General features: G+C 39.5%; 1 protein-coding gene across 9 annotated transcripts in view; it reads right to left on the bottom strand.

The window, feature by feature from the left end:
• The window catches only part of LOC140729553 (uncharacterized), a 281549-nt gene that overhangs the window by 78469 nt on the left and 178624 nt on the right, over positions 1 to 24456 (bottom strand). For 8 of the 9 annotated variants that reach the window (XM_073049421.1, XM_073049432.1, XM_073049452.1 and 5 more), the window contains 3 exons: positions 16293 to 16400; positions 13297 to 13416; positions 2727 to 5291 (listed from right to left, as the gene is read on the bottom strand). In XM_073049421.1, the coding sequence (XP_072905522.1) occupies positions 2727 to 5291; positions 13297 to 13416; positions 16293 to 16400 (2793 nt within the window). The remainder of the gene's footprint in view (positions 1 to 2726; positions 5292 to 13296; positions 13417 to 16292; positions 16401 to 24456) is intronic. The other variant, XM_073049463.1, reaches the window with a different exon arrangement.

Here is a 24456-nt window from a genome sequence, read left to right as displayed (position 1 = left end):
AGAAAAAGCCATGCAGCCTATTCCCCCAGTATTATTCAGGCAACAAACACAGTATCTATATATACAAGTTTAATCTCAAATGCAGACCCTTTAAAATGACACAGGGAAAATTAGAAATATGCAGAAAATATCTCATCTGCAAGATCTATTGGGAGCCATGGTAGCAGAGCAGTTAGCGCAATGCTATTATGGCTCAGGGCGTTCCGGAGTTTGGAGTTCAATTCCAGCACCATTCTGTAAGGAGTCTCTACGTCCTCCCTGTGGAATCCAGGGATTTTCCTAGGTGCTCTGGTTTCCTCCCACAGTCCAAAGACCTATTGGGTAGATTAATTAGTCATTGTAAATTGTCCCGTGATTAGGTTAGGATTAATCAGCTTTGCTGGGGATTGCGCGGCATAGCTTGAAGGGCCAGAAGGGCCTACTTAGCACTGTATCACTAACTAATAATAAAATAAATAAATATTAAATCTCAACCTAGCATACTAAAATGGATATAACAAATAACATCTCCCAATGCAAAAATCATGACTCATTGTTAATCTGGAGAATCAAATTCAGCTTACATTGCACAGAAATACATCTTATCCTGAAGAGGTGAACGTGACTGAATCTACCAAGAGCTTGGCAAGTTTTAGGCCGATGCCAGAAGTATTTAACAATAGATATCCTCACAGATTGTTTTTAAATACTGAAAGATTGCTATAGCTTGATGAATATCAAAACTTCAAGTATTTTTAAAAACAAATAACCAAAGTTGCTTTAATCCGTACAAATTTAACTATTTTACTTTTCACTTATCAACAATGATTGACATATATATGCTGTCAATATTGTAAGACAACTTCTTGATTTGTCCCAATGATGTGATATGAATTAGATGAAGTGCACCAGGCTATTTTCAAATTGTCATACTCATGACCATGACCATTCTAAAATCAAACCCATACCCTTTCTGCCCTCTTGATCCTGTATCTTTGCCTGATTCAAACATTTCATCCGATTTGCTAAAAAAGAATCTCAACATTAAAAAGAATGAACTTCTTATCTTTCCCACCAAAGAGTGACATAGTTAAATTGATAAGACAATTTTTGCTAACTCTTCAGTGACTACTTCATATAACAAACAGGAAAAAATTAGCGAACTGATACAGCTAATCTAAACTTTATACTGATTTTGAATAAAAGAGCAAGTACTTTGTATGGAGAATACAAAACATGTGTCAATCTAAGCTTGAATGTGGAGAAGACAAAGGAAATAATTGAGGATTTCAGGACGCTGCAGACAAACCATTCTTCATCTCCTCCATAGAGAGTTAAGAGTACCAACTTCCTGGGAGTCCACATCACAGATATCCTCATCTGGTCTCTTAATATCACCTCCCTGAACAAGGCGGCACAGCAGAACCTCCACTTCCTAAGAAGGTTAAGGCAAGCAAGGCCTCCATCCCCCATCTTAACTGTGTTTTACAGGAGCACCAGTGACAGCGTCCTGACAAGTTACATCTCCATCTGGTATGGGATCAGTTGAGCATCAGACCATAAATTCCTAGAAAGAACTGTGACAACAGCTGAGAGGATCTTGAGGATCTCCCTACCATCCATCAGGGACATTTTCCAGGAGTGCTGCATACACAGGGCCCCTAGTATTATAAAGGATCCCACCCATCCATCCAGCAAGTTCTTTGACTTTCTACCTTCAGGCAGGAGACTAAGATGCAAAAAAAACAAGAACAGTCAGGATGCCAAACAGTTTCTTCCCCCAGGGCATTAGGCTTCTGAACTCCCAGCCGCGTTGTATTCAAAGTGTCACTGGTTAATCTATTCCGTATGTTACAATATTTAATTTTACTTTAGTTTGTTATATGTGTGATTGATCTACAGATTTTATCCTTACCTTCATAAATTATTGTGTGGTACCTGTACTACTGTGCTTTACAGCTGGTTAGAAGAGACATTGTCTCATTTCTATATACATTACATGGTTATATACCATATAAACATGCATGTAGTTAAATGACAATACACTTCACTCACTTGACTTAGAGCCTCAGTAACCCCTCATCATGCTTCCTAACTGATTGTCACTACTTTCATAAGACAACTTTTACAAAACATTTTCTATGTTATTTTTTAAAGTCTTGACTTAAATTGTATTGTCTTCTCCCCCCGTAGCTTCTAAGTTCAAGGTAATGCAGTATTAATATGTACAACTTTGGTAATTTATGAAAATACATTAAGTAGAATTTACTATTATTGTAGACAAGCCAGGAGTGTTCACAAATGAATATTTCTGAATAAATTTGCTTTTGGTAAAGTGAAACATATTCTAATTTTCAAATACAAGCATATGACATCCAGTTACATGGTTAAACACTTACCGTTTTTATTCTTCAGATCTGTAAAAGTGAACTTAGCATCAAAGAGTAAGCAACAGCTCTCAAAATCACCTTTAAATCATTCAAGTGCCATGCTGTAAAGATACCCACTAAACACAGGTTGCTAATTTCATCCAATATAATCCTTGCGGTTAGTAAGCAATGGATTAATTACAAGTTCAAGAAAAATAGAGCATGCAAAATAATGGGTGCTTTAGTAAACCAATGTAAGGTATCATGCTGTGCCATTACAGTCAGTTGAAATTCCGATGACAAGATATTGTAAGTTGAAGCTGGGGAGAGGAATGGGGTAAGAGGAAGATAGAGGGGAAAAGTGCTCTTGGAACACACCTTCATCTTGAGGAGTTCCTTCATCCAGATGCCCCTGGTTAGACTGTGCATTAACATCTCCAGAGTCCTTTGGTTCTACTGGCACATTATCTCCTCGTCGTTGGTTTAAAACCTTTGTGACTTTTGGTTGTATTGAGCTCTTCAAGGCCCTGTGCTGTTCAGGAGACACTTTTGCACCGGTCTCCTTCTGTGAAATACCTTTCATGAACCCTTGCTTTTGGAGGAGTTTTGCACCTCCTTTTCTCAATGGTGACTTTGGACTTTTCCCCTCATTATTATCTGGTGCTTTTGATGCTTCCTGCTTCAGTGATAGGGATGCAACTTGGTCAGTGCACTCAGAGAGTTTGACTTCAGTTTGACATTCTAGAGGACTCTCTGTCATCTCATTCATCTCAGAACTTTGCTGCAATTCAGGGGAAGCAGATTCACTATCCCAACAATGTGGTGGACTCTCATGCTTTTTTATCTCAGAGTTCTGTTGTGATTCAGTGGATGTAAGTTCAGTACCACGAAGCTCTGAAGAAGCATCCACTACCCATGTCTCTTCAGCAGTGTGCTGTAAATCTAGGGGAGTCACTTCGGTATTTGCATGTTCAAGAGGGGTCTCTATCACGCCCATTACCTCTGATGAATGCTGTGATTCAACGTCACCTGATTCTCTTGTCAAAGAGGGTTCCACTATCTCCTTCACCTCATTTGTTTGCATTAACTCAAGGGAGCCCAATTCTTCACTCAGATGTTGTTGAGAACTCTCTACTATGTCCTTCAACTCTGATACTTGCTCTGGTTCAAGGACACCCGCCTCTACGTACATAGAGGTCAAAGGGCTTTCTGCTAACTTTGTCACTCCTGCTGTCTCCTCTGAGTGTTGGGGAATAGCTTGTCTATCAACTTGCTCCAAAGAATGCCCAATCACCTCCTCCACCTCGGGCAATTTATTTGATTCAAGAGGAATATCTACGTCACCTATAAGCATCTCTGCTATCTCCTTTACCAAAGGCATTTGTTGAGAATCAAGACTATCCATTTCTCTACCCATATGATCTAGATGGATCTCTGCTTCCTTGTTCATTTCAGACGTTTGCCCTGATTCAGGGGGAGCAACTCTTTTACTAACAAGTTGAGAGTTCTCTACCATCCCCTCTGCAGGCAGGTGCTCTGAGTGAGTAGGAATATCTTGACTAGCAACATGTTCTACACAAGTGCTTGCCATCTCCCTTATCTCAGGTACTTCCTTCCACTCAAGGGAAGACATTTCTCTACCTAGATTCTCAGTTAGGGGCTCTGCCATTTCTATCACCTCAGGTGACAGATGCATCTTAGGGGAATCATTTTCTTCACCTCCAAGTTTCAGTAGGGTCTGTGCTTCTCCCACTTTAGAGGATTCCTGTGACACAGGAGCAGTAATTTCCCTACTATTTTCTAGAGGGGTCTCTACTATTTCTTCCACTTTAGATGGCTGCTTTGATCCAGAGTGAATAGTTTTTGGATCCACATGTTCAAGATAAGATCCTCCTATCTCCTTAATTTCAGGCATTTCCTTTGACTCAGAGGGAGCATTATCTATATCCCTAAGTTCCAGAGAAGGCATTACTAACTTGTTTTCCTTAGACTCTTTCTGCGATTTGCAAGAAGCATTTTCACCACTCCACTCTTCTAAAGGTGGCTCTATTACTTTTTCGACCTCACCTGCTTGGACAGGTTCAAGGGAGGTCACCTCCCTGTTCCAGGAATCCAAAGGGTGCTCAGTCAATTCCACTTCAGAAATTGATTCTACCTGTGCTGAGCTCTCTGAAAATCTTAATTCTCCTCTCTGGCTCCCTACCATAGCTGTTTTATGACCCTCTGAAGCAGCTTTAATATTTTGCACCGGAGCAGTTGCCATTTTATCCCCTGCACTTCCTGTTGCCCAAGCATTGTCTTGGCTTGATGCATTATCCACCTGTTTTGCTTTTTCCTTCATTCCTGTTGCTTCTTTAAATGATCTCTCAGTGTTCAAGACAATTTCTTTATGCTCCGGTATCACTCCAGCAGACAGCTCTTCTAGCCGCTGAGCAGAAATAGTTTTATGTACATCTTTAGCTTTAGCTGGAACATCTCCTACAGGTTGAGATGCCTTTGGATGCGAACGCTTTTTCTTTTTCTTTTTCTTCTCCACAGGTACTTTTGTTACTTGGGGTTCTTTGGCTTGTGCGATTTCTCTTACTTCATTTACAAGTTTATCTTTCTTGGGGGCACGTTCCAAAGGTGAAACTGGGGCAACAGTGCTCATGGTGCTGCTGGTAAGTACCATAGTGTCCATCGCACAGCCAGTATTTCTGGAAGAGGGTGGCAATGGTTCTGTGAATATAGGAGCTTTAGTGCCATGTCCCAAGTTCTCCTGTTGCAGTGAGTTGTTTATTGGTGCTTGCAGTTCAGCATTAACTGTGACCTCTGTCTTCATCACATTTGAAACTAAGTGATCATCCATTATGACTGCACTGCTCAAAGATGGGTCACTGCAGTCTACAGGGTGGTAAGATGTTTCAACTTGAGTCAGGCTGGTGAATGGTACACCCAATTCTTCTACACAAGGGAAAAATAGCAGCTAAATATAACATTATCATCAATTCAAAATACAGATGTATTCAACAGTTCTCATGCTCTCCTATTCCACATACTTCCTTATTTATGACATTGGTGTTGAAGAAGCAACACCTGGTATAATCATTTAAAGGTACAGAAGGAAGAATCACAGATTGCAACAGCATTAAACCATGCCAGAAAGGCCCAAGTTCAACCAATACCATGTAATCAATTAATAATTTCATCATGATGGCTTTATGGCCCAATTATTGAGCTCGATCGTGAGCTGAGATTTTGGTAAGTTAGTGTTTGTGCAGCTGATCTCTGGATTCCTGCAGAAGATAGAGTTGTGTACGACTGTAATAGCTCCTCACCTTTAAATGCAATATTTCTCTATGATGTTCAATAATGAAAAGTACTTTTACTCAGGGAGATGTAACAGCAATATTTTTGTTGGATGAATGGATAAAGACAAATGTGTCCAGTTTGTCCAGGGTTGAATAATCTCCTTCCCCTCTCCCAACATAACTTGCATATAAAAGCAACAATAAATCTAAACACATTGGTTAGGAGCTCAATTATGACACAAACTGCTCTACCTGACCCAATTAGAATCTGTAATTTGTGTTGTATTCTAGCTATTATATTAGCAAAATTGGTACAACATTCATTCAGATATCACTGCCTTCACAAAGCACAATCCAATGGATTTTTATTTAAACAAAGTAAATGCCTTCTATTCCTGAAGCAGAAGAATCTGTCTGCAACAGAAAATCAAGGACATGGACAAACACTTATTACTTTTGTCATTTCTTATAACTCTGCCCAGTCCTGTGCTCAACTGTGTAATTATGTGCCTCAATTTTCAGAGACATGTGAACCACTATTTTAAAGATAAGCTCATATCCCACCAAAACAGATAGGTAAATTTAAACTCTGAATTAAATGACAATTAATTAAACATAAAATTAACAAAAAAAGGGTGCTTGTAATGAAATTGTCAGATTGCTTCTGATGACTTGTGGGGACAGATCTGAGTTATTACCTTATCTGACCTATGTGCAATTCCAAATTAAGTCCCCTCTAAAATGTTGTGGCAAATCAATCAGTTCAAGGACATAAAAAAAAAGAATGACGCCCACCCACAGTCAATGAATGAAGATAGAAAGCACAAAATAAATTTACCATTAAATAGTGAGTTACTCAGCAATTAAACAAATATATGATGTAAAGGAGCCAACAAATAGTCCACAGCTCTCTAATAGTGGCTAAATTGGTTGGACAGGGTGGTAATGGAAGCATATGGCATGCTTGCCTTTATTAATTAAGAACTGAGTTCAAGTGTTGAGAAGTTCTGCTGCACCTTTATACAACTCCAATTAGGTCACATCTGGAGGCTTTGGAGGGGGCGCAGACAAGGGTTACCAATATGCTGCCTAGATTAGAGGGCATTTGCTATAAGGAGAGCCTGGACAAACATGCATTGTTTTCTCTGGAATGGCAGAGGCTGAGGAGAGATCTGAAACAAGTTCATATGATTATGGCACTGACAGAGCAGACATACAGCATCGTCTTCCCCACATGGTTGAACTATTCAAGAACAGAGGGCATGCATTTAAGGTGCAAGAAGGTAATTTCAAAAAAGATGAGTGGGGCTTATTTTTATTTTACATACAGTGAATGGTGGGTGCTTGGAATGCACTGCCAAGGTGATGGTGAAGGGAAATACAATTGAGGCATTCAAAAGGCCCTCAGAAAGGCACCTGAATGTGCAGGAAGTGGAAGCATATTGACATTCTGTAGGCAAAAGGCACTAGTTTAGTTGGGGGCTTGATTACAAATTTAATTAGCTTAGCACAACATTGCTGGCCAAAAGGCTGTTCCTGCACATTATTGCTCTATGTTAATGGTATTTTACTGGAAATCAACTCTCAAAAAGGCTGAGAATCACAGTTTATGTAAAGGTGTTACTCTAACCTGGTTCACCACACAGGTAACCCCAATTCAAACTGAAGTTCAAGCAGGGCAGTGTCTCTACTTCAACATTCTCTTCCATCTTCCCTGTTGAAATAGACATCTTCACTTGGGAACTACATCAAAGTTTTTGTTGATTCCTTCAACAAATTGTATCAAAGCAAAGTCCTCTGCAGTCAACCAGACAAGGGAACATTTCAACAAGGTTCTGGTTTATGCTTTGAGATAGTGAAAAGATTTAGGGAAATCATACCTGAAGTACCATAGTGACAGGAGTAGGTCAGCAGCAATGCAGTTTGCACTGATGTTGACCTGCTCCCATAGCCATGGTACTTTAGGAATTCTAATTTTCAGGCCAATGCTAATGTCAATGACAGTATATTAGAATGCAAAGGGCTGATGATTACTTTCTTTTGTACAAAATAGTCTTTACCTAACCTAGGTATGCACAGGTGTTATGCATCACTTGTCAACAGATGTAGAAAGCAGTTTCTGTTTTGTTTTATGTAGAAGTGCTTCATTCCATTCATATTCCTCAAATAATAAATTTATGGAATTACCAGTGAATAATCTACTACTGATGTGAAAGATAATTTTTTATTAAATAACTGAAATTATAGGTTTATAGTTGAACACTGAAAATCAGGAGTAGGTATGAAAGGGAAGATGATAGCAAATTCTTCTTAGTTTATTAAAAGAGGCCACAGATAAAAGATGAACTTTTAGAACTGACAGCTGGAGAAACTTCAAATATTTGTAGTGAATTGAATCCTTGCCTTTGTGGTTAAGACAGAAATTATGAACCCATTTATGGTCAGGCTCTATGTGTGTATGAAGGAATTTGAACTGTGGAAATACACAAATAACTGTAGAGGATCAATTCAGCTATTTTCCATATCAGCAGTAGATTATTCTTTGGTAATTCCATAACTAGGCTAAATAAACAGTTTCGTATTTTAATTCTGACTTGTGTTTTTGCTCTTTTGTCCTTTCAATGTAGAAATCCAGCAGCTTTCCATTCATTCACAACTGAGTATCATAACAACTATTTAGGAAAGCTTGTTCTAGGGTTAGATCAAGAAAGGAGGGGCAGGGGAGACCAAAACTTAAAACCAGGCTCTAAGCCTACTTTTTAGCTTCCTTCAATTTTATAAATAGGCACTTTTTTTTATTAAGTTAGTAGATAGAAAACAAATTAGTCTTGGCATCTGGGTCATGGAACTGAAGCTGGATGTACTCAGGGCCATGCAGGGGGTTGAAAACTTCATAGATGAAGCTTTTACGGAGCTGGTCAAGTGCAGGTTTCATAGTAGATTGGTGACCACCAGAAGTAAGGAAAGTAAACAGTCACTGCATGGCTCCCCTGTGGTCATTCCACTCAGCAACAAGTATACCCCTTTGGATACCTCGCTGGGGGGGTGGGGGGAGAATGACCTATCACAACCCAGCAGCAGGGCGATCTGTACAAGAGGGGTGGATTGCACCTAAACTGGAGGGGAACCAATATCCTGGCTGGGAGGATCACTAGTGCTACTTGGGAAGGTTTAAACTACTTTAGCAGGGGAATGGGAACCAGAGTGCCAGATCAAAATATGGAGGGATAGAGAGGAAGATAGATGTCAGGGCCAGCAAAAACAGGCAAAACAAAATAGTAGACAAGATAGGACGGGCAATTTGAAGTGGAGGTATTTTAATGCTAGGAGAATGAGCTTGGATCAGTTCATGGCACTAGAATGTTGTAGCCATTGCAGAGACTTGGTTGAGAGGGGGACAGGAATGTGCACTTAATATCGCAGGGTTTTGATGTTTTAGAATAGAGAGAGGGAGGGGTTTGCACTACTAATCAGGGATAATATCATAGCTGCACTCTGAGGGGACATAATGGATGGCTCAACAACTGAGTCTGTATGGGTAGTACTTAAAAATAGGAAGGGTGCAATCACTCTGATGGGATTGCACTACAGACCCCCAATAGCCCCTGGGACATTTAGGAACAAATATGCAGGCAGATTAAGGAAGGGTGTGGAGTTGTTATCATGGGGGTGGACTTCAGCTTCCCTCATTTCAACTGGGTCCTTCATAGTGCAAGCAGTTTAAATGTGGCAGAATTTGTTAGGTGCATCCAGGAGGGTATCCTAAATCAATACGTAAATAGTTCAACAAGAGTGGTGGCTGTACTGGACCTGGTGTTGGGTAGTGAGCCTGGCCAGGTGACCGACCTGTCAGGGTGTGAACAGTTAGGAAACACTGTTAAGTTTTCAGATAGCTATAGCTAAAGTATGGAACTAGTGGGAGAGCAATAAATTGGAGATGGGCAAATTACGAATATTTGTTTTTGGTCAAGTCCACATCTAGCACGTGGAGCTTGTTTAAAGACCAGCTGCACAGAGGAACAGGACAGGTATGTTCCAATCAGAAGGAAGGACAAGGATGGAAAGGTAAGAGAACCTTGAATGTTGAGAGAGGTGATGAATTTAGACCAGAAGAAAAAGGAACAGTATGCAAAGTTTAGGAAGTTAGAGTCAAACAGAGCTTTCAGGATTATAAAGAAGCCGTACAAGAACTCAAAGCCAGGAGGGACCATGAAAAGTCTTAAGTCAAATAGGATTAAAGAGAATTCCAAGATATGCTACATATACATCAGGAGCAAGAGGATAGCTAGGAAGAGAGTAGGACCACTCAAGGATAAAGGGAGAAACATTTTCTTGAATACAAAGGATGTGGATGAGGTTCTCAATGAGTTCTTTACATCATATATTTACCAAGGAGAAGGACATGGAGAATAGAGAGATCTGTGCTGAGTATTAATATGATAGGTATTTCAAAGTAAAAGAGGTAGTGTTGGGTCTCTTTTTAAAGAGCATTAAAGTAGATAAGACATCAGGTCCTGATGGAATATACCCCAAGTTATTGAGAGAGGCAACAGATTGCTGAGCCCTGACCAATATCTTTGTGTCCTCTCTAACCACAAGCAAGGTCCCAGAGGACTGGTGAGTAACTAATGGTAATCTCTTATTCAAGAAGAGAATCAGGGATAACCCTAGAACTATAGGCTGGTTAGTCTCACATCAGTGGTTAGGAAGTTACTGGAGAGAATTCTTAGGGATAGGATTTATGATCATTTGGAAAACCATAGCCTAATTAGGGAGAGTCATTATGGCTTTTGTAGGAAAAGTCTGTCTTACTAATTTGATTGAGCTTTTTGATGAGGTGATGGTTACTACTGAAGGTAGAACTGTGGATGTTGTCTACATGGATTTTAGTAAGGTGTTTGACAAGGTCCCTCATGGGACGCTCATTCATTAGATTAAGATGCATGGAATCCATGGTGAATTGCCATTTGGACTCAGAATTGGCTTACTCATAGAAGACAAAGGGTAATGGTCGAAAGGATTTATTGTAGCTGGAGGACTATGGTTAGTGGGTTCTGCAGGGATCTGTACTGAGACATCTGCTGTTTGTGATGAATATAAATGGTCTGGGTAAAAATGTAGATGGGTGGGTTAGTAAGTTTGCAGATGATACGAAGACAGGTGGTGTTGTGGACAGCATAGTTCACTGGCAGATGGAGTTTAACCCGGGCAAATGTGAAATGTTTGACCTACCAAGGTGTAACAAAGAGAAAGTACACTGTTAAGGGCAAGACTCTTAACAGTGTTGACGGACAGAGGTACCTTGCTGTCCAAGGTCATAATTCAGTGAAAGTGGCTATACAGGTTGACAGGGTGGTTAAGCTTGCCTTTATTAGCTGAGGCAATGAATTCAAAAGTCAGTATGTTGCAGCTTTTAAAACTGTAGTTAGGTTGCATTTGGAGTATTACATACAGTTCTGGTTGCTCCATTATAGGAAGGATTTAAAGGCTTTGGAGAGGATGCAGAAGAGGTTTACCAAGATGTTGCCTGGATTAGAGGGCATGTGCTATAACAAGCGTTTGAACAGACTCTCATGGCTGGGGGGAGATGTGACAGAGGTTTATAAGATTATGAGAGGCATAGATAGATAAGACAGACAGACAGTCTCTTTTCCACAGGATTGAGAAGTCTAATATCAGAGGGCATGGAAATAAGGTAAGTGGGGTTAAGATTCTTTTTTAAAAACACAAGAATGATGAGTACCTGGAATGTGATGCCTAGGGTGCTGGTAGAGGCAGATACATTAGGGATTTTTAAGAGATGTGTAGATAGCATCATGAATGTGAGGAGAATGGAGGGATATGGACATTGTGCAGGCAGAAGAAATTAGTTAAATTAGCTAATTACTAATTTAATTGGTTCAGTACAGCATTGTGGGCTGAAGAGCCTGTTCCTGTGCTGTACTGTTATAGTTCTATGTTCTCCTTTCCTCAGCATTCTGTTAATACAAAACTAATAAAGTAGGATGTAATACAAATCATATTAAGATTAAGGGTTTGAGCGTTTATAACAGTCTGAAACATTTAAGTAGGTCACATATGAAATTGAAAATGAATGAGAGTCATTCCCCTTTTACACTCACCAGATGCATTCTTGCCATTGGCTACAAAGTGCACAATATTGCTCAGTGACTTTTACTCCCTTACATTGATGCACCATAACTGAGTTACTGTTTTGAAACTACCCTTCATCCAGTTAAACTTGTATTGTGTAAACTTCTATCTTTCGACTACCATTCTTAGAGTGTGTTACACCAGCTCACTGCACCCTCCTTCCACTCTCTAGTATGTTCTCATTATTGTCTGAAAGGAGAAAGTTCTGATGAAGGTCATCCTATGTACAAGCAACTTTCCAATACCCTCCCTATATAGCCATTGTTTACTTGTAACTAACCTATGCACATTATTCAAATGCTCTATCTGTTCTCATCAGATGCTCATACCTGTACATTAGCTGAAGTAGCTTGTTTGACTCCCTTCTCTGGCAAGTCATCACTCCTCCCTGGCCTTGAAACTAACTAGCTTAGGAAATACAGAGGAACAATCCCATCAGCATAGCTTAATACTGTACCATATGGCACATTTGCCAACTGAACTAGTTTTAAATATACTCTGGAAAAACAACCTTCCATTTTATGACTGCAAGGCACTTTTAAACTCAAATTCAGGTCAACCCTTAATTCTGCTGCAGTTTTATTTCAAGGTCATTTATTTTTTTTAAAAAGCCAAAGGGAAAGTGTCAAGGCAACTCTTGCTGAGCTGTACATCCCTGAAGAATGTACCATGTAATTCCCTGAAGAAACTGAAGGAAACAGTCACCTCTTGCACATATGAAATTGCATACAGTCCAGACAGGCAAGGTGGAAAGCTTAATGGAAATTAGCAAAGGCATTGAATTGTCACAAAATTGTGACAGCTTTGGTAGTCAATTTTTGATGATAAACCAGACCCAAACTTTAGTGTTACAATTTGTCTTGGTGGGATTTCAATTCCTGTATCCTGTGTTATTGAATTACTGTCATTGCAATTAATATATCAAAACATAATCGCAAAAGTAATTCCCAAAAGCAAAATTAGAAAAAAGAACAAAGTAAGTAAAACTGAAATGCACTGTTTTAATGCCCCCCCCCCCACAGACAATTTTCCCTAATCTTTGTGCAGCATCCCTACACAACTTTGGGCTCAGAAGCAAACATGCTAATATCTTATTTTCTCTCAATTTCTTCCAAATGTCAACCTTTATTTTTGAAGGCAAATATTCCTCGCTAGATTCTAGGGGATTTAATGCATTCATGATGAAAGCAAATAGAAAGCTTGGATAAAATCAAATATTGCAATCACCCCAAAGTCCAGAATGCATTTTAAGGTTAATCATCAGAGCAAGAACGTGATTGATAATTCCTCGCCACCCAGCCATCCCTCTCCCACCCCTACATTCTTCCACAGGGATGCAGAGATCAACTGAAACTTTAACTGCTATCCAAGCTGGTTACACTCAACTTGGTATTGACATGGGATTGAACCAACGCCATCCTGATATGTATGACTCAGAATCATAATGGGCAGATGTTCTTAACCAAACATTTAAGTAGTATCAAATGTTAAATTTTATTCCCTACCTTCCATTGTCTGTGCAGATTCCATGGACTTCAGAGTTGGCATCATTGGCAATTCAGTCTTTTCCAAGTCTTCTTCCAAAGGCCTTACTTCTGCAACTAGATTTCCTTCAAGTTCTGTAACTACAAACAAAATAGTAATTTACCATTTTTGTTCACATGGCTATACATAGAGATGAAAAAAACAGTTGGTGATTTAGTATTGGTAATTTAATGTTAGCACTTAAAAGTATAAATATTCACATTATGGAACAGTATCAAACATAGTGACTGCCCCAGTCTACATTTCCTTTTACTTTAAATACTTACCTACTATTCTCATAATAAAACAGTCTCTACCTCAATGGCCTTCATGATAAAAGTAACCATTCTCAAATAGTGTACTGAAAAGTTAAAACTGAAAACCACATCAGTGAATGTTTGGTGTTCACTTATCAACAAATAGATTTTTTAATATAAAAGTCTTTCTGCAGATATCATGCATTGGAGAGAAATCAGAGTGATATCCAATTCCATCATTACAGAATAATATTTGCCTTTTTATTTAGAAGTCATTCAAAAGGGCAACGTCATGAATCCTGGCCATCTTTCACCAAGAGGCGCTGAGATTACCTCATCCATTTTGTTTTACCCCGTCAGAAATCCCAGCTCCATGAAACTCATTACCATATAGTCCACTGAACTTAGAACATAGAATATTACAGCAGTGTATAAGCCATTCGGTTCATGTTATGTAAACCTTGATGCCAACTTATACCAAATGACCTCTTCCTATGTATAGTACGTAACTTTCCAATCCTTCTATATTCATGTGATCATCTAAAAACCTCTTAAACTCTCTGATTTCATGACTATTCCTGGTAGCCCATTCTGTGTAGCAGGTGCCCTTGACCTTGCTTTTAAACATGCCACCCCACCCCCAACCTTAAAAACTTGTTTAACGATGTTTGACATTTCTATCCCGAGGAGAAGATTCTGACCATCAACCCAATCTATGTCTCTCAATTTTAAAGGCCACCTTTCAGCCTCTGATGCTCAAAGGAGAACAACCTAAGTTTTCCAACCTTTCCTTGCAGCTCCTACCCTCTAATCCAGGCAGCATCCTGATAAATCTCTTCTGCACCAATTCCACATCTTTCCTAAATGGGGGCCAGAACTGCATACAATACTCCAAATGTGGTCTGACTAAGGTTTTATAGAGCTGCAGCAAGACTTTCTTGCTCTAAGACTCAACACCCGACCTTTTGGCTTTCAAATATGGTTCACAATCATTTGGAAACTCAAGCTATTTAAAACTCTTCTAAAGGTCTTCAACTAAAACAAGTATTGCTTCAAAAAAAATGTCAGCAATATGCTATTGCAATGTTGCTGCATTGTTATTCATGAACTGGATTCCACCTCTGCTAGTGAAAGTGCCATTCTGCTATTTGTGACTTCCTCCTGATTAGTGCAGCCGTGGAATCTGCACAAGCACAACAGAGAACTGTAAGCCAAAGAAAAAGAAAAATGTGATTGCACAAGAACAGACTGTTGAAAAAATGACATCAAAAAGCACCTAGCAGTATAGACCAGAAGTCCAGAGTTCAATCTGGCTTAAGTAGATCTAATTTAATATAACCAAAGCTCCATATTCCCAAAAGGCCTTTCCCTTCAAAAAAAAAATCACCATCCCCATTTAAACGACTGTTTAGTAAACATGTAGGAATAGTTCTGTGTATATATGCAGCTGGGGTGGCATAGTGTAAGACGCTCCTTTCCTCTGAAAGCCAGGAGGTCACCCTTGGGAAAGGTGTAGCACCCGTTTGCCTCCCACGATCAGGGTCACGTGAAGCCACAGGGGCAGGTGGAAGCTGGTTGACTGAGCAGCTGGTGCATATCACAAGTGCTGGTTATGCAACTAATAATGCCAGGTAAACAATCTCTAGAGATTATTGATAATTGACGGGTTCACTCTTCTTGGAAAAGACAGTGCACAGAAGAAGGCAATGGAAAATCACTTCTGTAGAAAAAATTGCAAAGAACAATATGGTCAAGACCATGATCGCCCACATCATAAAACATGGCACATAATAATGATTACATATGCATAAATGAGCAACAGGCTATAATATGGTACAGGATCCACTGACTTAACCAAACTTTTCGTGGAGGCAACCACTAGGAAAAGTGGTGCTGAGATGCCCAACACTGAAGTCAGATTTAGGGTTATCATCTTTAAGCAAGATTGAAAGCAAATCAAATAATAATTCTCAGACTCTTCCTGCCCTCACTGTCTAATCTACCAGAAAATTCAAAATGGACAGTCAACAGTTCACAATGCCAAAGAATAAAAGAAACATTGGAAGCAAACAGGTGGAAAACTTTCATCTAAAATACCAAGTTGCAAGTTTCTATGGAGTAAGTTTCTACGGAAAACATCTGAAGTAGACATGGGAAATAGGTTCATGCCTTTTTTGTGATTTCACAAAAAATATATGAAACTAAAAGGAAAGCAAGAAGCACTGTATTTTTCAATACTCATAAAGAGGAAGACAAGCAAGGTTTCAATAGGAGCAGGGTATAGCTTGCAGGATGGCTGTATGAAAAGTAAAAGAGAAGGCATTTTTTCCTCCCTATAAGTATTATTTGAATGTCAAAGACAGTTGTTAAAAGAAACTGTCAGATACAGTGGCAATTAAGGTTAAAAGGCTTAGGTTTAAAGAAAAACTCAGTAATAAAAACTGGCAGCAGGAAAAAGAGAACAGAGGTGGCTTAAAATAACAATGAGATGTGTGCTCCATTTAAAGCATGACAAGGTACTCAGACGAAGAAAATCAAGACAGGAAAAAGATTCAAAGAGAAGCAGTTCAAGGTTGCGATAGAGACTGTTAGAGAGGGAGAAATGAAGAATCTAACTTGATCCAAGGTAGAAAGGTGATAAGCATCCAGGTGAGGAGTATACAAAGTTCTATCATAAGAAATCAAATGTTGAGTTTACTTCAACTTTTTCCTATTTATACCTCTGGTTTTAAGAGTAGAATCAACAATTTCTTCTTCCTGAGAAGCCATTTCCTCAAAAGAAAGCTGGACCGATTCTTGGTTTTCCTTTTCTTCAAACGTTGGTTCTTCTACAAGATGTTGAGGGGGAAGAAATATGCTTCATTAAAATTTGGGTCACAGTATTATAATTTAAATGAGACAGCTTATTTATGTAAAATTGATCTTCACCTCAGAGTGAGATTTTTTTTATAATACAGCCCTAGCATTTTATTTTCTTAATTCAACACAGAGGTAGGACACCAAAGTGAGGAAGACACAATGAACTGTGTATTAAATGCTAGCTTAGTCACATCTTAGGAAGTATGAATCAGACTGTGCTGATCTCTTGCACAGAACTGTCAACTTGTCACAACAGCTGATCAGTATGGACCCAACCTCTGTATCTATGCATTAGAACAGACAAACTAGGGCTGTGCTAGATGTCAGATATAAGACATAAGACAACTGACTTCTTGTTCTGTTGCTGGATTCACTTCCAAGTCCAGGGGAGCTCAATTGTGGTACGCCAAAGAATAATAGTCTTCAGACCAGTACATGGTTAACATATACAGAGTGACCTCATTAATTTGAATGGTATTTAGAGTGACCCTTTTCTGAAGTAGTAATTTCAGGTAGTGTTTCTAAATGCATTTTAAGTAAAATTTTCCAATTTTTAAATTATTTTTTAAAAAATGTTTCACCTATTTTTAAGCATGCACAATTGACATACCAGAGCCATTTAAAAATATGTTTTAAAAATGCCTTTTGCAGCATAATCTATCAAGAGGTCATTAGTATGGTCCAGAAATAGAGCAGGATCCACCGTGAGAGGCTTAGGTGCCACTTGGTATATATCATTCTGCTTCATGAGACAATCACAACACTGAAATCCCAAGCTCAATTTAATTTGCAAGGTCACAAAAGGCTAGTGTTGCCATGGGAATTATGTAGTAAGGTTAGCAGGACGGGTTGGATCAAGCAATTCCAGCCCAACATAAAGGCCTTGGAGGGAGTACTGGACAGATTTCCTGTTAGAAGGCTGGAAAAGCAAAGATAATTTGCCTTAGAACAGAGAAAGGCATAGAGAGCTACAATAATGCAACTCCAAATAATATGAGATCTACACCAGTAAGACAGCAGAAAGTATTCAGGTTTATTATTACTGATATATAGTATGTCATACATTTTGTTGTTTTGTGGTAGCAGCACATTGCAAAACATAAGAAATTATCTATAAGTTACAATGAATAAATGAATAGATAGTGCAAAAGAGGAGTAGGGAGATGGTGCTCATGGACTTTTCGAAATCTGATTGTGGGAGAGGCATTTCTGGATAGTGAGGATCCTTAATGATGGATGCCACCTTCTTTAAGACACCACCCTTTGAAGATGTGCCTATGATGGAGCTGGCTGAACCTACATCTCTCAACAGCCTCTTTCAATCTTCTGCATTAGAGCCACCATACTAGGCAGTGATGCAAAAAGTTGGAATACTCTCCATCATATATGTGCAGAAATATGCTAGTGTTTTTAGTGGTATAACAGATCTCCTCAAACTCTTAATGGAGTGTAACTGTTGGCATGCCTTTTTACTGATTGCATCAGTGTTGGACCCAAGATAAATACAGCTAGATGTTCATACGCAGGAACTCAAAGCTGTTCACCATTTTTATTGTTCACCCTCAATGTAGACTGGTGTGTGTTCTCCTGACTTCCCCTTCCTGATCCGCAATCAATTCCTTGGCCTTGTTGAAAGTGAGGACAAAGTTGCTGTTGTGACACCACTCAACCAGCTGATCTCTCTCCAGTATGCCCCCTTGTTGCCATTTGGAATTCTGCCAACGGTAGTGTCATTGGCAAACTTATAGATGACATTTGAGCAATTTGAAAAAAGTACGAGAATGAGTAACATCTTGGAGTAGGGTAATGAAATCATTATTGCTGTATTGCTTTTGCAGAGAATCAGCACAAACTTGAATGATCAAATTATTCCATTCAGTGATGTTGCCATTATTCTGCATGTATTTGTTTATCATTAGCTGGGAATAGCAGAAAAACATGGAAAGATGTTAACATGGCTGTGCACTTCTTTCACCACTCATACAGGGATTCTGTATTTACTGTGAATGGACCCAAAGTTCATGATAACATATGCTGAATCATCCTCTTGCAATTTAAATGGCTGGAGCCAGAGATCTCAGGTGTTGCTCGTCCAAGAGGCTATGAACATATCCAATTCTTTTCCTTGGATCTGCTCGGTAATCACCACCATGACAAAGCTTGGAATAGAGCGTCTATTTTGGGAGTCTAGTATCAGGTACATGAATGTAGCAGCCAACAGAAATGGAGCAGCACCTCAATACTGGGGCTGAGGCCTGGGAGAGGCACTGCATAGATTCACCTGTTCAAAGTAAACGGGAAGCAGAGATAACTGCTGCCTAGTTGATCATGTGTTTTATGACAGGCCAAAGGTCTTGACCTTCAAATATCTGTTCCTCAATTGAACAAAGCTGCAATGATACACTGAAAGTGATAGGGAATCTCATCATCGATATTTGCCTTTCCCCAAAGTTGGCTCCCAAGACAGAATCATACTCTCATATAGCACAGAAATTTCTCCCAAATTCTACTACTGCACTTAAATACACACTAGGGGTGAATTAACTCACCAATTCACCACACTTTGGTATGTGTGAAGAACTGGAACACCTAGAAGAAACACAGACAGTGACAAGGAAGAAGGTGCAAACTCCATACAGTCAACACTGGGAGCCAGGATCAAACATGGGCTTGGAGCTGGGAGATATCAACTTTTCCAGCTGCATTACTGTGTCGCCAATGTGGAAAATGGGCAATGTTTCCTGAGGCCTCACAGCTAGATAAAAGTAGGTTGATAAAGGAACTATGCCTTACAGACACTTATTTAAAGACCCATCCTCTTATATTTCAGTAAATGATTTGGCAAATGTAAAGCTCAGCTCCAAACAGAAGCATTATTTGCATAGTGCAGGTCAACAAGATACAGCAGGATGACCTTACTTATGCAGTATAGTTGCAGTCTTCGCCCACCAGTTATGAAGATCAGCTCCCTCCCACAGAAAATTTATTGGAAACAAAATGTAGTCAAGAATCAGAAGGACAGATTTTTCTAAAATACTACTCTCCCTCTAGCCATGCTGGAATCTTCAGGTGCCATGAACATTTCAATAACACACAAAATACCTAGTGAGCTATAACACTGAAGAAATTAAGGAGACAAGCACCAGATAAATCCCCTGAAACCCAAGTTTCAAAAATAGCTGACAGCAGATGCAGTGGATGCATCAGTAACAATCTTCCAAACTTTCTCAGGCTCTGAAATAGTCCAACTGGAATACTAACATGTCTATTAAAAAAACAGTAACATTATAAATGGAAAATTACAGATGAGTGGGTCTAGTTGTTGGAATATATATATATATATATATAAGAGAGAGAGAGAGAGAGAGAGAGAGAGAGAGAGAGGGGGGAGAGGGGGGAGAGTGGGGAGAGGGAGAGAGAGAGACAGACAGACAGACAGACTACACACACAAATAAAATCTGAGAGAACGAGTTTGTAAATCTGGCAGGAACAAAGATGTTTGGAATGGCAAGCACTGCAGGAGGGATGTGGGACAGATAACAGAGAAGAAATGCTGAGCGGGGTCTGCACGGGTGCAGATACACCCCAGGACTCCAGGCAAGGTCATTTGATACCAAACAATCAGTTTATTGATCATTACAGAATGTCTTCCTGATGCATCCAGTACTCTCACTTTTTCCCAACCATGATTCCCCCCTCCCAATCCACAGAGTCCTATATCAGAATCAGGTTTATTATCACTCACGTATGTCATGAAATTTTGATTTTTTTTTGCAGCAGCATATATAAAATCACTACAGTACCCTGTAAAAGTCTTAGGCACCTTAGATATATATAGTAAAGGGAATTATAGTGGCATGAGAGAGAAGCTGTTAAAAGTTGAATGGAAAGGTTATGACAGAACGGCGAAGGCTGGAATTTCTGGGAACAATTTGAAAGCACAGGATAGATACATCCCAAGGAAGTAGTAGTACTCCAAAGGCAAGATGACATTAACAGTGGCTGACAAGGGAAGTCTAAAACAAAAGCAAAAGAGAGGGCATATATAGTAGAGCAAAAATTAATCAGAGGTTAGAAGATTGGGGAAATTGAAGACTAACAAGACAACTAAAAATGCCATGGGGCGGGGAGGAGAAATGAAATATTAAGGTAAGCTAGCCAATAATATTAAAGAGGATACCAAAAGCTTTTTCAGAAATAATAAAGAGTAGAAGAGAAGCTAGAGTATATATCAGATTACTGGAAAATGAAGCTGAAGAGGTAGTAATTGGGGACAAAGAAATGGCAGATGAACTAAATAAGTATTTTACATTTTCTTCACTGTGGAAGACACTAGCAGTTCTCTGAGGAAAAAACAAGTAGGACAGACAAAAGATGGATGTTGGATGTTGTGTACTTGGATTTTCAGACTGCCTTTGACAAGGTGCCACACATGAGGCTACTTAACAATGTAAGACCCTATGGTATTACAGGAAAGATACTAGCATGGAAAGGGCATTGGCTGAATGGCAGGAGGCAATGAATGGGAGTAAAGGGAGCCTTTTCTGGTTGGCTGCCAATGACTAGTGGTGTTCTGTAAGGGTTTAGTTTTGGGACCACTTCTTTTCATGTTATATGCCAACGATTATGTTCACAGAATCTGATGGTTTTGTGGCCAGATTTGTAAATGATGCAAATATAGGCAGAGGAGCAGGTAGCGTTGAGGATGCAGGGAGTCTACAGCAGTATTTAGCAGATTTGGAGAACGGGCAAGGAAGTGGCAGATGGAATACAGTGTTGGAAAGTGTATGGTCTTGCACTTTGGTAGAAGAAACAAAAGCATAGATTATTTTCTAAACAGGCAAAAAACTCAAAAATCCAAGGTGTAAAGGAACTTGGGAGTCCTCATGCAGGCTTCTCTAAAGGTTAATTTGCAGGTCAAGTCAATGGTGAGGAAGGCAAATTAGCATTCAAGAGAACTAAAATATAGCTCTAAAGCAAGGATGTAATGCTGAGGCTTTATAAGGCACTGGTGAGGCCTCACTTGGGAGTATTGTGAGCAGTTTTCAGCTCCTTATTGGAAGAAAGTAGATGCTGGCGTTGGAGAGAATTCAGAGAAGGTTAGTATGAATGATTCAGGGAATGAAAGAGTTATCATGAGGAGTGTTTAATGGCTCTGGGCCTGTACTCACTAGACTTTAGAAGGGTGGTGGGGTGGTGAGGGAGGGGGAGGTTGGTTCTCATTGAAACTCATCAGATCTTCAAAGGCCTAGATAGATTGGATGTGGCGAGAATGTTTCTGAGAAGGGTGATAGATAGATAGATAGATAGATAGATACTTTATTCATCCCCATGGGGAAATTCAACTTTTTTTCCAATGTCCCATACACTTGTTGTAGCAAAACTAATTACATACAATACTTAACTCAGTAAAAAATATGATATGCATCTAAATCACCATCTCAAAAAGCATTAATAATAGCTTTTAAAAAGTTCTTAAGTCCTGGCGGTAGAATTGTAAAGCCTAATGGCATTGGGGAGTATTGACCTCTTCATCCTGTCTGAGGAGCATTGCATCGATAGTAACCTGTCACTGAAACTGCTTCTCTGTCTCTGGATGGTGCTATGTAGAGGATGTTCAGAGTTATCCATAATTGACCGTAGCCTACTCAGCGCCCTTCGCTCAGCTACCGATGTTAAACTCTCCAGTACTTTGCCCACGACAGAGCCCGCCTTCCTTACCAGCTTATTAAGACGTGAGGCGTCCCTCTTCTTAATGCTGCCTCCCCAACACGCCACCACAAAGAAGAGGGCGCTCTCCACAACTGACCTATAGAACATCTTCAGCATCTCACTACAGACATTGAATGACGCCAACCTTCTTAGGAAGTACATTCGACTCTGTGCCTTCCTGCACAAGGCATCTGTGTTGGCAGTCCAGTCAAGCTTCTCGTCTAACTGTACTCCCAGATACTTGTAGGTCTTAACCTGCTCCACACATTCTCCATTAATGATCACTGGCTCCATATGAGGCCTAGATCTCCTAAAGTCCACCACCATCTCCTTGGTCTTGGTGATATTGAGACGCAGGTAGTTTGAGTTGCACCATATCACAAAGTCCTGTATCAGTTTCCTATACTCCTCCTCCTGTCCATTCCTGACACACCCCACTATGGCCGTGTCATCAGCGAACTTCTGCACATGGCAGGACTCTGAGTCTAGGACCTGAGGGCACAGCATCAGAATCAAGGGACATCCATCTAGAATGGAAACGAGGATGAATTTCTTTAGCCAGAGGGTGGGGAATCTCTGGAGTTTATTACCATAGGCAAACTGTGGAGGCCCACCCATTGGATATACTTAAGGCGGAGGTTGATAGGTTCTTGATTAGTCTGTTTGATTAGTGAGGGCATGAAAGGTTATGGGGACAAAGCAAGAAAATGGCACTGAAAGTGAAAATGGACATCTGCCATGATGAACTAGCAGAGCAGACTCGGATAGGCCAAATGGCTAAATTCTGTTCCTATCTCTTATAATCTTATTGATAAAATGCTGGAAACTTATTGTGGGGGTGAATATTCATTTGAGGCAAAAAAAGGAAATAATGTTTAACAACTTCATTAACATTCATTGAAGGCACAGCTAGCAGGAATGAAATTCATAAGCCACTAGAGTTCAAAAGGCATTTATAAATTATTATAATAATAAGAGTGAGTACAGGATGGTAGGAAGCAGCAATCTTTTTTTTCCTCTTATCTTATATAAGAAGTATCCTCAATTGTTCCTGAACACTGTTTATTTCAAAAAACAAATGAAAGCCAACCACATTCTTTTGCACATGCGTCACACCTATATCAGGGAAGAAGTGATAGCAGATTCGCTTGCAGCAAAGAGGAGAACATACAAACTTAAGGATTAGGAAGACGAGCAGGCCACTCAGCCCCTCAAGCCTTCGCAGCCATTCAACACATAATTTAGCAACTATTTGTTTAGCATTAGCTGCAAACAGCAGAAGAGCATGGAAAGATGTTAGAATGGCTGTGTACTTCTTTCCTGATACAAGAAAGAACCTGAAGGCAGCTTCATCTCTATATTCCAATCTACTTATTGTGAATTTTCTCCTTATGAAGAATCTCCTTTAAAAAATATTCTGCTGACAGTCCTTTGAGGAAGACTCACAACACTTCATAAAAAAGTTCAACTCATATGAGTCTTAAAAAGGTGATCTTTCATTTTTAAATACTTAGTAGCTCCAAGTTCTAGATTCTCCTACAAGAGAAAGCATCTGTCCCTATCCACTTTGTCATCCTAGGTATCAGACTGATAAAACTTTTCCAAACTACTTCCAATGCGTTTAAATCATTCTATAAGCAAGAAGAGCAATGAGGCACAGTAACCCACAATATACTGAAACAAATTCCCTTGGCAATAAACAATAAAGTTATTTTAGTTTTCAAATTAATTGTTGACCATAGCTGCCTTTGGCAACTCTGCACAAGAATATTCAGCTCTCTCTTTCTTAGAGCTCTTGCTAAGACTACATTTGGAATACCTTGGTAAGATTACACTTGGACCACCATGTACAGTTTTGGTCTCTTTACTTAAACATGATTATAATTGCCTTAAAAGGCAAAGACTCATTAAAGTGATTCCTGGGATGGCACATGATCTTTTCTCTGGCTTTGAAATTGAGAACCAGAGCTTAGTGTCAAAACAAAAAAACAGAATGTATCGGACATTTATGAATTTTATTTTGAATTAACGGAATATCTAGGCCTCAGCCTGATGGACAGAGAAGTACAAAGATTCAAATACAATGATGTGGCAGCAACTCAATGCCTGAAAGCATACAAACTTGGTCAAGAGAATCAGTTGTTGTTCAGACCAAATGTCAAAAAGGTAAAGAATGTTGGTGCCAGATGTGGTGGTTTAAGCATCTCAGAAATTGCTGACTTCCTAGATTTTCATGCACAACAGTCTCTATCTCAAGTTTACTGAGTATGGTGTGAGAAACAGAAAGCATCCAGAGAATGGCAGATCGGTGG

This window comes from Hemitrygon akajei, chromosome 1, assembly GCF_048418815.1.
Source record: "Hemitrygon akajei chromosome 1, sHemAka1.3, whole genome shotgun sequence".
Lineage (NCBI taxonomy): Eukaryota > Metazoa > Chordata > Chondrichthyes > Myliobatiformes > Dasyatidae > Hemitrygon > Hemitrygon akajei.
Note: the sequence above shows the minus strand (reverse complement) of the source record. Positions and strands in the feature narration are given on the sequence as shown.